General features: G+C 38.7%; 1 protein-coding gene across 4 annotated transcripts in view; it reads right to left on the bottom strand.

The window, feature by feature from the left end:
• Positions 1-13,834, bottom strand: part of RAD50 (RAD50 double strand break repair protein) — an 81,969-nt gene that overhangs the window by 17,162 nt on the left and 50,973 nt on the right. For all 4 annotated transcript variants that reach the window (XM_069103859.1, XM_069103861.1, XM_069103863.1 and 1 more), the window contains exons 21-22: positions 9,546-9,673; positions 3,372-3,596 (exon numbers count right to left, since the gene is read on the bottom strand). In XM_069103859.1, the coding sequence (XP_068959960.1) occupies positions 3,372-3,596; positions 9,546-9,673 (353 nt within the window). The remainder of the gene's footprint in view (positions 1-3,371; positions 3,597-9,545; positions 9,674-13,834) is intronic.

Genomic DNA, 13,834 nt, shown 5'->3' on the forward strand with positions numbered 1-13,834 from the left:
GCACTGGGGCATAGAGATCCACCATGCCCTACTGGAAAAGTCAAAGGGGGTATGGGAGAAGATATGGGAGAGAGCAGACTGGAGGAGGGGATATCCTGTGGGACTGCTATTTTGGGGTGGTAGGTAGGGGAAAAATGGGGAGAAAATTTGTAACTCAAAATCTGGCGGAAATGAATGATGTAAATCAGAAGTTAATAAAGCATTTGAAAAATGGAAAAAAAAAAAGATTCTCTGACCACTGGAGATACTTTAGTCTCAGTGATTTTTCTGATGATTACTAATAACAGATACTAATCAGCTTTTCTTAAAAATGCAAAGCTAATTTCCTGCGTTACCTTAAATAAACACACAAATGCAACACTACACTGAATTCAAGTTTAACTCTAAGAGGTAAAAGAAGGTTAACTGGGGCCATATTTTCTTAAAGAGAGAAAAGCTGAATTCAGTGTTTGCAGGAAAACTTGTATAAAAAGGGGCTACTGAGTTCCCTTCAGTTAGGTCTCGTAATTACACTGCACAAGGCATGGCAATGCTTATAATAATGAGTATGAATCTCTGTCATCAAATAAAACAAACAAACAAATAAAATGAAAGAAAAAGATAAGTGTACAAATAACTGTAATACAATGCAGAATACAGTCAAGAGGCACAAAAATGGTAGAAGACAAGGTAATGGGTTCAGAAGGTGGAGTGGGATCACATCTAGACAGGGCTGATTAGGCAAGCCTTCATGAATGAAATGGCCCTTGAAATAGGCAGGATTTCAACAGGAGAAGAGGAGTGGATGGCAGAGGTGGAGGGGAAAGATAGAAGGGAATGGGCATTTTTGAAGAAGAAACAGCATTGAGGAAAGGTGCAGAAGGCAAAGTAAGTGCAGAAATGATGGTACTTTGATCTGAGTGTAGGAGAGTAAGTGAAAATAGGTGGGACTAATTGTAGAGGGACCCTTGAATGCTGGAATAAACAATTTGAATTTTATCTTTTCTTCAACTGGGATTCACTAAAATTTTCTGAGCAGAACACTGACCTTCACCCTTTTTCCAATGTTAAAAACCTTAGTAATATCTTTAATTCTTTCCTCAGCTCACTTCTTTTATCCAACCATTTGGATAGCCAGGACCTATCATATCTATTCCTTCTTCTTTCTTCCCATGGCCATCACATTAAGGCCTCTCACTACTCACCTCATCTGAGGAAGCTCCTAACAGGTCTCACCACCTTCACTCTCTTTCCCTTTCCAATCCATCCAGCAGATTCCTGCCAATGCTCATTCTCACTCATTCTGCATCACAAATCAGTTGCCAAGTCGTCATTACTATCTCCACAACACACATCATATGTACCATTCCTTTCTCTACACACCCCTTTTCACCTCTCACCTGGACTACTGAAACAGTGTCCTCATCAGTCTCCTTACTGTGAGTCTTTCCTCACACCCATTCATCTTCTACACACTTCGCAAAGTCATTTTCCTAAATCACAGGTCTGACCTGGGAGCTCCTTTACTAAAACTCTAGTGGCTCCCTATTACTTCTAGGAACAAATATAAATGCCTCTGTTTATTTTTTTTTTAAAGCCCCAAACCTACCTTTCCAGCCTTTTTAGATATTACTTCCCTTCACACTCTCTATGATTCAATCAAACTGACTTTCTTATGGTTCCTCATACATAACACCCCATCTCCTGTCTCTGTGCCCAGGAAAAACAAGCATCCAGGTACAGATTGTGAAATATGAAACGAGGTAAGTGTCCGGAACTGCAGAAGCGGACTAGCCTCTGTGAGGAACAGGCTAGTCAGAAAGCTCTGCAGCATCAAGACTCATTCTTGTTCTTCTTTCAAGCAGTGAGTTTTCATCTTCACTAGGCATCAATGAACAGCATCTTTTCCTTAAGAGTTCCCCCTTCACTGATGAACCTGACATTTCTAGCTTTTTCTCTCTTGCTCTTCCAGCATTGTCTTGGGGACATTCTAACATTCAGAGGTTTAAAAACATGTGTCAACATAGTGCAGGTAACAGGATTATAGAACTAGATCCAGAAGGGGCCTTCGTGACCGCTCAGTCCAATAAATTTTAGAGGTAAAAAAGCTGATCCCCAGAGAAGTTTTGTAATTTCCTAATGTCATTGAGGTAATTCATGTCAGAGGTAAGCTGTGAAACCAGGCCCTCTGGCTCCAAACTGCTGCCTTTTCTACTGTAATGTACTACCTCTCCAACACATCTTAAACTAAATAGTTCTACATCTTAAAATGTTGATCAAACAACTTTTAAAGGGTTATTTTAGAAGTCAGGTACCATACAACAAAACCTCTTATACCAACAGTCCTTCTATTTCAAACCACAATCAAGACAACAAACTATTAAAATAAAATGCCTGGTCAGTTCATTTGAAGTTTCTAAGACGGGGTATGACCTATATGAAGTATCTGGGCACTTATCCTCAACCCTTCTATAATGTAGACAGTGTTTCTGTAAGTCCAAAAGCCCATCCATGTGCAATCATCTCTTGACTTTCATGTGCCCTGTAGAGCCCAAGCAACACTACTTTGTGGTTTGTTTTTCTCCCATGTCTATTCCCCTTTAATGTGTTTGAGATCCTAAGGTACAGAAAAAACCTACTAGTATAGTTCTTTGAGCTGAGACCCTATTGATACTGTTCTTGCTTTATGTAGATTTGCATTATGCAAATTGAACTTTACATGTAGAATTCTGAAAGAAATACATATTCCAAAAAAACCCCTATGTTAACTTTACTGAACAGTACTGTGCTCTTTCTCTCTACTCCTGCCCCTTAGCTAGGCATTCCAAGGCCTGCTCCTCTCCCCCTACCAAAACACTCCAATTGAAAGCAGAACAGATACCAGGAATGGCTGCTGACAGACCAGGGGCTTGCCCTGAGTTGTCTAGTGCCAAAAGATGAGACCTTGACCACAGCTCCACCCACATGTCCCATTGTTTGTCCCCAGCCTGTGTGTATTGCCTGTCCTCTCCTGTCTGTATCCATGTCAAATCCCTTCTTCTTGGTTCCTGGTCAACTTCCCACATGACTGGCCCTGGACCTAGCTTCTGTGTCTCTGGCCCTTATGTGTCCTTGAACTATGTCCCTCCCACTCCTTCCACAGGTACTTGGGACTCTTCTTACATCCTTTCCTCCCTTCCTTCTTTACATCTGCAGGCAAATTTATAGTAAAGTAAAAGTCTCTTCACTTAGAGATCTGTGGGATAATCCATTTATGTAAAGCAAGAACTGCCTGTAGTTCGTGCACAGGTGAAAATGTAAATCTCAAGAGAATTAACAAAAAGAACAGAACAACTGGAGAACTGTATATTTTCTGAAGGAAATGGGAATCAGGTCTGTAAGACTACACTTACTGGTCCAATGCCTTGTAATAAATGTCGAGGTCCTTGTTCACAAGTTCTGTTGTTCTCATCACAATCATCATTTCTCTGTACTTTTCCTCAGCATCAGAAAACTGTGGTTCCCGCAGTTCTCTCTTAAAATGAAGAATTTCTTCCTCATAGCCTTTTTGTCGTCCTAATGCTAAACTGTGATTTCTTTTCAATGTTTCTATTTTTTCTTCTAATGTCTGATATTCACTGTAAAGGAAGACAAAATTAAAACTGCATTGAAGACCACTGTGATTTACAACAGCCTCAAGTGAAAAACCTGCTAAGAGTTCAATTTGATAAGTATTTAGTAAGCATCGCTTCTGTAAAAAGCACTATGCTGGGGCTAGGGACACACCAACAAGAAAACAGTCTCTGATCTAGAGAAATATACAGTTCACTGACAGTATCTGATATGCAAAGACATAACCAGGGTACAAAGAAAGCTGAAGGGGAAGAAAGCCTTAATAAAACAGGAGATCGGGGGAAGGTTTCATGAAGAAGGGGGCACCCGTGGTAAGTTTTAAAGGAAGCTGAGGATTCTGATGTGTGGACATGAGGAAGGACTGCATCTTAGACATGAGGAGTGGTTTGTGGGACTGTTTGGAAATAGTAGATGGAGTGTCAATTTTGGTGTATGCCAAGTGATGGGAGGGACCTCCAAGAATATCTGCTCTAGCCCAGTCTCTGTGGTACAACATGACTGACACACTAGGGTGTCCTTTCTATCTGTGGTAGCTGTTATGTATATACTTTGGGGAGAGGGGACTTACCATATCCTCAGGAAATCCATGTTGTTTTTGGATAGCATTAGTCGATAGGAATTTTTTCCTTAACGCAAGCCTAAATTTGTCTCTTTGCAATGTCTAGCCATTGCCCCTATTTCTGCCCCCCCCCCCCGCCCCGGGCCAAGAAGAACAAGTTTATTTCCTCTTCCATGTGGTAGCCCTTCAAATACTTAAAGCTATTACACAATACCCTCCCACGCCCCCCTCCCAAGTCTTCTCTTCTCCAAGATAAACATCCCCAGCTCCTTCAAATGATCTTTGTATGGCCTGAATTCAAGGTCCTTGACCATACTGATTGCTTCCTCTGGACACATTTCAGTTCACCAAAACCTTTCCTAAAATGTGATCCCTGGAATGGAAGACAGTGCAGATAAACTTTTACCAAGGGTGAAAATCCACCAAAGGAGAATCAAAAGGTTAAACATGTAAAGATGAAAGAACAGGAGGCAATGATCAGAGAAAGAATATCAAAGATCAGGGCAAGGAAGGTGGCATTTATAGGCAATGGAAATCTAAGGTGTAACTATCCCTATTGATGGCTGTGGTGGAATGAAGATTAACGTCACAGGAATTGAGGAGCACGGTGAATTGGGTGACCAAAGGAGGATCATAGATTTAGAGCTGGAAAGGACTTTAGAGGTCATTTAGTCCAACCCTCTCATTTTACAGGGAAGGAAACTTAGGTGACTGAGGTTAAATGACTTGCCCAATATCACACAGCTAGTAAGTAGCAGAATCAGAATGTGAACTAAGGTTCCCTGTCCCCAAAGTCAGTTGTACTGACCTGTCACACTCCCTTTGAGAAAATATAAACCATTTTTAATCACTCCAAGGCACTCCCTGAAGCAAAAATATACATTTTAGAAAAACACCATATGTTTTTACAGTGATTGTTATGAATCATGGAATAAATACCACAATCTCCAAAAACTCAAAATTTCAGATAAGCCAAAGGGTCAATGGAAAGATGTAGAGTAGTCACTCCTCAATTGATAAACAGTCAAAGGATATGAGCAGGTAGCTTTTCGATGAAGACATCAAAACTATATATAGTCATATGAAAAAGTGCTCTAAATCATTATTAATAAGAAAAATGAAAATTAAAATAACATTGAGATATCATCTTAGCCCTATGAGATTGGCTAAAATGGGAGATGGAGGGGATTATACAGGAGATTTTGGAGGGGATGCAGAAAAATGAGGACACTAATTCACAGTTGGTGGAACTGTGAACTGATCTAGTCATTCTGGAGAGCAATCTGGAATTATGCCCAAAGAGTTATAAAACTGTGCATAGCTTTTGACCCTGCAATGTCACTATTAGGTCTGTTTTCCAAGGTGATTAGGGAAAAAAGGAAAGGAAGTTACATGGTCTAAAATATTTATAGCAGCTCTTTTTGTGGTGGCAAAGAACTGGAAACTGAGTTTTGCCATTTGGGGAATGGTTAAACAAGTTGTAGTATATGATTGTGATGGAATATTATTGTGCTGTAAGAAATGATGATAGGGCGGCTAGGTGGCACAGTGAGTAAAGTGCCGGCCCCGGGGTCAGGAGGACCGGAGTTCGGTTCCAGCCTCAGATACTTAACACCCACACAAAAAAAACTAGCCGTGTAACCTTGGGCAAGTTACTTAACCCCAATTGACCTCCAAAAAAAAAAAATGATGAACTGGTTTATTTCAGACAAACATGGAAAGACTTCCATGAAATAATGAAGAGTGATACGAGCAGAACCAAGATAACATTGTATATAGTAATAGCAATATCATTCTAAGAACACCTGTGAATGACTAAGTCATTTTGAATATTATAAATAGTGAGATCAACTACAAAGGTATAAAGGAAGATGTTATCCACCTCTAGAGAAAGAAGTGGCAAATAGAAGTATATATAGTATGGTGCCTGTGTCTAATGGTGGCCTTCTCTAGTGTGGAATGGGGAGGGAGAGAAAAAAAAAGTGCACAGCAGAGAACAAAAAAAACTCAGAAGGAAGCAAAGAAAAGTGGAGTAGCTTTGAATGTATTTATTACATAGTTTTTTAAAAAAAGTAAACTGTGAAATGGAGATTTATGGTTGCATAGTGAATCCTTTTTGTACTGTGCTATGTACATGGATTTTTTTTTGCCTTTTTGTATCTAAGTTCAGAATGAATAAAATTTTTTAAAAAGAAAGATGTAGAGTGGACATAAATAATTTACAGCATTACTATCAACAACTTATCAGTAAGAAGTGACAAAGTATATTATTCAAGATGTGTATGACAGGAAAAGGAGGGGGTGGTTAGTTATGTAAAAGAGGTAAAGAATAAGGGATACATATATATAACCATATATAATCCTCACAACAACCCATTTTATAGATTGGGGAACTGAGGCTGAGAATCACTTGCCAAAGCTAATAAATGACAATCTCTCTCTTAGTTTCCTCTATCTCTAAAATAGGGATAATAGCACTTACCCTGCAAGGTCACTTGTGAGGTAATATATATTTTACTTACACATACATACACCCACTTTGCAAAACTTTAAGTGGCATATCATGTTAACTATTAAATGATACATAGCTAGTGACCAAGGCAAGTCTTGAATTCAGGTACTCCTAACTTTATCTACTAGGCCATGAAAATCAATGAAATAAAAAATCCATTTGAGTGTTTTGCTCTTAATGTTACATAGAGGGAATGAAATCTATAAACAATTCTACTTAAATGGATCTGAGAACATGCTAAGGTGGGTACTCCCTCCAATGGTATAGTCTACCCAGGTTTCCCATCCTGGAAATTATGTCAGTATTTTTCCATAAATTCTCTTGGCACCTATCCAAAATACTGGTTCTTTTAATATTTTGTGACTACTAATGTAGCACAAAGGCTGTCTATCACTTTGTTCTTGCTACCTGAATGGTACACTTTCTTTTTGTCAATATTTTGTGGCTCACTTTTGCCCACCATGTGTCTTTCATACTCCTCTCTGGGCCACGTGCAATTCTGATTCTTCAGCTATCATAGTGTTCATGATTCACAAGACTATAGCATCACCATAATGATGCTTTTGTGGCAGAGAGAAGATTAATATCACTGCATGATTTCCCAAATGCAATGTAGTAGAACCTTTTTTAAAAAAAGATTCCAGATCTGGCACTATATTTATCTTTGGCACCCATTCAAAATCTACATACTAACAGACCAACTCAGTGAGCTGTCTGACTGCATAGCATAAGCTGGGTAATATGCACTCTTCACTTTTTTTCAGTGTAAATGTTTAGGCTGATCTCTTTCACGTAACCATGGATACCAGTAATGTTCCTGGGCATAAAGTAGTTGGCACAATGCTATTCATGGACAGAAGTATGTGGGAAACCTTGTTATCAGAAAGATTTGTCTGGCATCTTCCATGACGCTGGTAAGCATGTTTCCTTGTTTTATGACTTGTTGACACCCAAGAGATTAATGAACAGTTATTACATGGTTGAATTCAGTCATGGAATTTTTTATGATTTAAATGTATAGCTGGAAGACTCAATGTTTTTGGAGGAAAACCTTTATAGCTATATTCAAATAAGTTGAATGCCTTTTTTTTTTTTTGAGTAATCATCAAATAACAAATACAGCATAACTTTATATTCCCTACTTCTCTCAGTCAGGTATATGGTTGTGAAGATGTTATTTGCTATAAAAACATCTACAAAAGCCCGTTTCCTTCTTATTTTTTTACTGAGGTTATCATCAATCCATGCATTTAATCATTTTCATGAAATTCAGAGAGATGAGCATGAGTTGGTAGCTGTTGCTGTTTTCTCTCAGGTGTTTTTTTTTCCCTTCAAGAGTACTGTCCACAATTTTTTTCCATTCTTTTGGAATCTTCTCTCCTTTAAAATATCTTGAAAATCAAGGAGTGTTTTCAGAATGCCTTTGTTCAGGTCTAGCCACTTCTGACTTGATCTTAAGTGTTACTGCCCCATTTCCTTACTCCCAGAGGAGTACTGGGTCCAGAAATGACAGAGAACACAGTGGACATGCTGGAACTCATCCTCTTTGTTGTTCTCTTTCCAGTTTCATCTACAAACATTATTGTGATAATCTGACCTGATTTAGAAAAGTCTCATGACAGAGTGGAGAGGGTCCTGGACTTCGAGACAGGAGTTCCAAGCAGGAATCTTGGGATTATAGGCAAGTCTCATTGAAGCTGACAGTCCCTGTCCCACTTCACACATGCACTAAGACCTGGAGCATACTCCTCCCGATCTCTGCTTTTTAATCCTTAGCTTTCTTCTGGGCTCAACTCAACCACCACCTCTTACTCTAAGCCTTTTTTGATGCCCCAGATATTATGGATTTCTACCTTGTCAACTTAGCTCCTATTTACTTCTCTGTGTACAGGTTCCATCTTCTTTGTAGAATATAACTTCCTTGAGGGCAAGGAAGTGACTAGTACTTCTAGTGACTAGTACCTACCTATGCAGATTTGCACCTCATCTGTAATGCATAATCTTGCCTGGGATGGGGGTGGGTGGGCAGGCTGGCTATGCAACACTGAGAGGTTAGGAATTTGCCAGTGCCCTTATAAGCAAGGTCAGAGCCTGGACCTGATTTAGGCCTACCTGACTCAAAGCTGACTCTCTAACCACTGTATAACACTGCTTTTCTCTTGCAACTAAATGTGTGATCCTTAATAAATGTCTGTTTTAATTGAATAGAATATTTTAGCTTTTAAAATTAAAATGCTTTTTAAAATTCTAATTTATTTAGCTTTTTCTTTAAAATATACTTTAAACCTAGCTTACTATTTTTGTTGAGAATTTATATGAAGTTCCTCTTTATCTGTTTGCAGGGATCTTTTCAATTTGGAGCTCTCACCAATAAACTTGAGTTCCTTCATGGCTTTTTCTCTGCTTCTATTCTTTGGCAGTGTACCTTTTAAGCAAGGGGCTGGGGAACCAACTCCTCGGCTTGTGCTGATTCTTTGATCTTCCTACAAATTTCTCCCCTGGTTTTTTTTTTTTTTTAAACAATGCATACTTTTCTATCAACTCAAGAATTCTTTACAGTTATGTCTATTTAAAATGCATCAAAAATAAAAAAAATAAAATGCATCAAAAGTTTAGTCTAAGTGCTTTGAATTCTTTTTCACTAATAATTTTTAAACAAATTAAAGAATAAACTTTTAGGGGCGGCTAGGTGGCACAGTGAGTAAAGCACTGGCCAGCCCCGGAGTCAGGAGGACCTGAGTTCGGTTCCGGCCTCAGACACTTAACACCCACACAAAAAAACTAGCTGTGTAACCTTGGACAAGTTACTTAACCCCAACTACCCTCCAAAAGGCAAATAATAATAATAATGATGAAGAAGAATAAACTTGTAAAAACTCCTACTTTTTCAGCTGTAAAACCTGCATTTGTCCCATCTCCTTTAAGTGCTGCTTTCTTTCTTCTTCAACCTCTTTCAGTTCCTCATTTCTCTTCCTCAGGGTAAGGTTATCTTGTAGCCACCTTTCCTGCACCTAGAGGGACAGGCAGTAAGTCAGTTTGTACACAGCCCACTGATACAAGGCATTTCTAAGGGAGAAATACTATTTTTCCCTTGACTTAAAACCATTTTTTACTTACACACAACAACACATTGGTGAATTGAACACAGATGATAGATGGTGGGATTTGGAATCAGAGTACTTTGGTTCAAATCCTAGCCCTGTCACCTAATGTGACCCTTGACAAGCCTCTGGGTCTCAGTTTCTTCATTTATAAAATGAGGGGGCTTCATTCAGTAACTTCTAATGCTCTTTGCGATTTTGTGAAACTAAAGTTGACGATATCCCAATGATAGGGAACCTATAGTCTTCTACTCCAATCTGACCACTCAACAAATAAGCGTTTGTTGACTACATGGCAGTGAAAACACAAAGCAGATTTTTACAAGTCCTTAGTGAAAATACTCTAAAGAGCCACAAGATGGCAACACTGTACCATAGGATCAGAAGCTCTCAAACATCTGACAATGTTGTATTGGAATGATCACCAATCTCTCCTGGATTTTTTCTCTTCTCTGGGTTATCATGAAATTGCTCTCTCCTGGGTCTCTTTCTACCTATCTGACCATTTTTTTTAGTCTCTTCTGCTAGATCTTCACCAAAGTCATGACCACTAGTGATGGGTGTCTGTAAAGGGTCTGTTCTGAGCCCTATTCTTCTCTGTCAGTTGGTGATCTCATCAGATCCTCTGGGTTCAATTTTTATTTCTATGCAGATGAATCCTAGATCTACATACCCAGACTCAGTCTTTCTCCTGAACTGCAGTCTCACATTATCAATTTTTTTTTGATAATTCAAAAAAGATATCAAAAACTCAAAGCATTCAAAACAGAATTCACTCTTCCCCCACAAACTGTTCCAAATTTCCCTATTTCTGTTGAAGACACCACTGGATTCAGTTTCTCAGGTTTGTTATCTCAGTGTTGTACTTGAATCCTCATTCTCTCTCACTCTGTATATCCCATCAATCATTAAATATAGTGTTCTCTCTATTGTACTCTCTTGCTTCTCTATGAAAATGTTTTTTTGTCTTATGTTCTGGGGGACTGGGAGAGAGGGCAGGAAGAGAGAAACAAATAAAAAAATCAGTCCCTATCCAATAGCTTGGGAAAATGTACCCAAATATAATTGCTGCCTTGTCTTCTAGTTAAACGCCATGTAAATGATGTTTCCTGTTTCTATGTGCTGAATGGATGTATGCATTTTTTCCATTCCTTTTCCTATATGTTTTATATTACATATATTTATTGAACAGATTTTCTGTTCTTTATTCTTAGTTTTTAAAAAGGGACCAATCATCAACCCAAATTCTAAGACTTTCTTAGGGTAACAATACTCAAATTTAATGTGTTCCACTAGCTTAATAGGAAATCTTCCTATGATTTCATGCTATTATGAAGCAAACATTTTCATCTGAAGGTAGTGTTAATATTTAGTCTTACACAAGATATAGTTGGCCATTCTCCCTGCCAAGACCAATTCCTCCACTTTTTTCCCTGAACTCATAGTCCTTCATCTCCTCTAGGACCTTGTCTCAATAATTTTCTTTATCATCTCTAATCTCTCCTTATTCTATCTACCCTGCTGTCCACAAAAATGCCCAGGTTGTCACCTTAAGTTATCATCCTGTATAACTTTTCCCTCTCCTAGCCCAACTTCTAAAGAGTTGTCTGGAGAGGATGTGGAAAAATTGGAACACTAATGCATTGTTGGTGGAGTTGTGAACTGATCCAGCCATTCTGGAGAGCAATCTGGAACTATGCCCAAAGGGCTATAAATAAGTGCATGCCCTTTGACCTAGCAATACCACTTCTAGGGTTATATCCCAAAGAGATCAGAGAAGTGGGAGGAGGACCTGTATGTACAAAAATATTTATAGCAGCTCTTTTTGTGGGGGCAAAGAATTGGAAATCAAGGAGATGCCCATCTATTAGGGAATGGCTGAACAAGTTGTGGGATATGAGTGTAATGGAATACTACTATGCTATAAGAAATGAGGAGCAGACAGACTTCATAATAACCTGGAGAGACTTACATAAACTGATGCTGAGAGAGAAGAGCAGAACCAGGAGAAATTTGTACACAATCACAGACACAACATACGTGTGACAACTAACTTCAATAGATTGGGCTTCTCTCAGCAATGTAAGGTTATAAGACAACTCCAAAAGACTCATGGTAGAAAGAGATATCCACATCCAGAGAGAGAGATGCAGAGTCTGAATGTAGACTGAAACAAACTGCTTGCTGTGTTTCTTTTCTCTTTCCTACTGATCATCCCATCAGTTATAATCCTTCTTTACAACCTGACTAATGATTAATGTGAAGATATTTGTAGATCCTATATTTGAGTAAATGCTGCCATAACGCAGGGGGAAGGGCAGGGAGGGGGAGAAAATCTGAAACTCAAGGGACTGTAGAGCTGAATGTTGTAAACTAAAAGTAAATAAGCAAATCAATTTAATAAAGAAAAAAATAAAAAGTTGTCTACACTTGCTGCTTCCATGTCCTCATGTCAGCCTTTTATAACCTGGCTCCCTAGAACACTATGCTATTGAAATTGCTCTCTCCCAAGTTATTTATATTTTAACTGCTAATATAATGGCTTTTCTTAGTCCTCATTCTGCTTTATCTCTTTGCAGTCTCCACAGTCAAACATCCTTCCCTCGTGGTTACTTCTTTGGTTTCTGTGATACTGCTTCCTCTTGGTGTTCTCCCTTTACTAGATCATTTACTATCTTCAACTCACTAAGGCAGTCGAGCAACAAGGTTATGTTTGGGGACTATTTTCTCTTTACACTTACTCTCCTGGTGATCTCAGCTCTCAAGGGTCCAGTTATCATCTCAACACAGATGACTCCCTCTATCCTAAATTACATCTTGTCTTCACCAAGTGGGCATCTCCACTTGAATGTCCCTCAGCTAGGTGACACAGTAGGTATCACTTGTTTCCCTGCTCTCTCAATTGTAAAATAGGGATAATAACAGCACCTACCTCACAGGGCTGTTGTGAAGATCAAATACAGTAACACTTGTAAACTGCCTAGATCTATTATAATCATCGTCATCATCATTTCAAACTTAACATAACCAGATATCACATTCCAAACATATCTACTTTTGCTGAGGTATAAGGTATCACTTCACTATCTTTCCAGTTACCTGACCAGTTACCAGTTGACTGTGTAACCTCAGAGTAATTTTTGATTCTTCCCTCTCTTTCACTTCCCATACCCAAGCAGCTGCCAGATTTTTATCTATTCCACCTCTACAACACCTCTCACATTTATTTCCTCTCCGTTCACATGATCACTCCCCTAGTGCAGATTCCCATCATCTTTCACTTGGACTTTTATAATAGCCTCTTAATAGATCTCCTTCAAATCTTCCCTCTTTCCACATCAAACAGCTACTCATCAAATCTGTGCTCCAAAACCTTAAGTGGGTCCCTGTTCCCTTTAAATACAATACATATATACATACATGCATATGTATAAACATGTATACATATACATATATTCATACATATATATAGAGAGAGAGAAAATTGAGCAGCCTGGTATTTAAGGCTCTCCACGATCTGGCCCCTACGTCCATTCTCAGACTTAGTTTATATTATTCCCCTTCATGCACTACATGTTCTAGACAAACTGGCCGACTAGTTTTTCCCCCTAAGTTAACATTCCATCTCTTATTTCTGTACCTTTGCAAGACTGTTCTCCACACCTGAAATGCCCTCTTCATATCTGCCTCCTAAAATGATTAGCTTCCTTCAAGGTTTTTAGTTCAGGTGTCTCTTTTTGGATCAATCAAGCATTTAGTAAACATCTTTCTGTCAGGCACTGTTTTTCACAAAAACTGAAATGGTCCCTACTCTCGTGAAGACAGAAGTTTTGTCACCCAGCCACTGCTTAAAACCAGATTTAAACTCAGGTCTTCCTGCCTCTAGATGTTTTCTAAGGTCTCTTCCAGTTCCAAGATTTGGTGGGTCTAGCTATTGTCCAATTGTACCAATATCCTACCCAATTTTATATAATTTAGGGACCAACTCATAAAAGGTCAATGATTTGCAAATCGCACTGAGTTTCATATTTAGGTAAGCTAAAAAGGTAAGCAAAAGTTGTAAATATTTTT

The sequence above is a fragment of the Petaurus breviceps genome, unplaced genomic scaffold (genome assembly GCF_028583685.1).
Source record: "Petaurus breviceps papuanus isolate PSGF00001 unplaced genomic scaffold, PetGlider_PUasm1.0 64, whole genome shotgun sequence".
Taxonomy (NCBI): Eukaryota; Metazoa; Chordata; class Mammalia; order Diprotodontia; family Petauridae; genus Petaurus; species Petaurus breviceps.